The sequence below is a fragment of the Colletotrichum orchidophilum genome (assembly GCF_001831195.1).
Source record: "Colletotrichum orchidophilum strain IMI 309357 chromosome Unknown Scaffold_292.1, whole genome shotgun sequence".
NCBI classification, from domain to species: domain Eukaryota; kingdom Fungi; phylum Ascomycota; class Sordariomycetes; order Glomerellales; family Glomerellaceae; genus Colletotrichum; species Colletotrichum orchidophilum.
This window is the reverse complement of record NW_019173248.1, coordinates 5870-7277: the sequence shown is the minus strand read 5'-3', so window position 1 is coordinate 7277 and position 1408 is coordinate 5870. Positions and strand designations below refer to the sequence as shown.

At 49.8% G+C, this 1408-nt stretch overlaps 1 protein-coding gene across 1 annotated transcript; it reads left to right on the top strand.

Moving 5' to 3' along the window:
* Positions 1-1150: 1150 nt before the first annotated feature.
* On the top strand, positions 1151-1369 carry CORC01_14431 (uncharacterized protein; the record flags this gene model as incomplete). The annotated part of the gene is made up of 1 exon (XM_022626042.1): positions 1151-1369. A coding segment is annotated over one exon (219 nt), but the record flags the coding sequence as incomplete, so codon positions are not given.
* Between the last annotated feature and the right edge of the window lie 39 nt (positions 1370-1408).

The window sequence follows — 1408 nt, the reverse complement described above, 5'->3', positions numbered from 1 at the left end:
GGGCCATTGTAGTTGGAGGTCTGTTGCTGACTTCTGCGCTCTCGTTCGTCTGCTTCGTACTTTTCGAGGCGGGCCTGCATGTCGGCGAAGACATATTGCGCTTCTGTCGAGTACATATTCATCTTTCCTTTCAAGTCCGAAATCACTTCCTCCTGTTTCCTCACGTAGGCCTTCTTCTTTCTGCGAGCCGGAGCAGCTGGGGCTTTCGCCGCTTCCGGCACGTGGGAGGCTTCCCTCATGTTTTGGAGCCTGGCACTTCTTCGTGGACCTTCTGCCATTTTTCTGATAAAGAGGTTTGACCTGTCCGAACACAACGGCTTGGGGAGATGCTTTGTGTCTTAAGTATTCTTGCGGTCGAGGTGAACGGCTGCCGTCTACTGTGAGCCTGAAATGGCTCTAATTCACACCAGAAAAAGACAGCCAGGGCGAGAACAAGATCTTTGATGTTAAGCAGTGTTCCCTTAGAAGCTTTAGACGCAAAGAGCTCAATCGCAATTCGTGAAGAGGGCAGTGAGGCTATGTGAGATGAAGCAGATTGAAAGACAGAAATGACGGAGACGGCATGAAAGAGATACTCTTGGGGTGATTGTTGTGATCGGACGCTTGAAGACTCTGAAAGACGAAGAGAGAAGGCGTTGTGGAGATGAGCTTGAAATTGTGCTCGCGCTGGGACCTGCAGTCGCACTCGAAGTCCAGTTTCGTCTTCCTGACTTTCCAGGACTATCCGAAATTCATCGCGACCGCATGCAAACGTTTGATGACGAGCAATATGGCTCCCGACCAAATCTCCGGTACCAAGCGAACAGAAACTCCCACGAAAGCGACATCTAGCGTTCAACACACTTTGACTCAATCCTGCTAACAGAACGGCTTGAGTGAAACACCAATTGTCGCTTCCATTACAGACAAAAGCAGCGTAAGCTCATGCGTAGATATGTGAGCTGCAGCCAGAAGGATCCGCAACCCAGAATCTAGAATCATTTCCGCCTCTTACTGTCCTGCACTCTATGCTAACATGAGAATCCATAATTCGATACGTCCACAGACGTTGAATGATGTATAGATCTAGGACATAAATACATTCCGTTGAGCCAATGTTAGCCAACCTCCCTGGAGGATACATCGGAGATCCATTCAACAATACGGCAAGATGCTCGACGCCTCGCCTAATCAGTACACTCTCAAAAACTGCCCCGCCGCGAAAGAATCAATGCTAGAGGCACGGAAAGAGAGGCGAAAGTTTCGAACTAAGGAATACCAACTTCAAGTGGCCGAGGCGGAAAGCAAGCTGCAGTTGGTCAACATGATCCTAATGAGCTTCTCCGCTGAACAAAACGCCTGTGTTGATCAGCGGGTGAGCCTCGGACAGCATCAGCATAGGACGGAGGAGGCTCTACGCACCATGGTC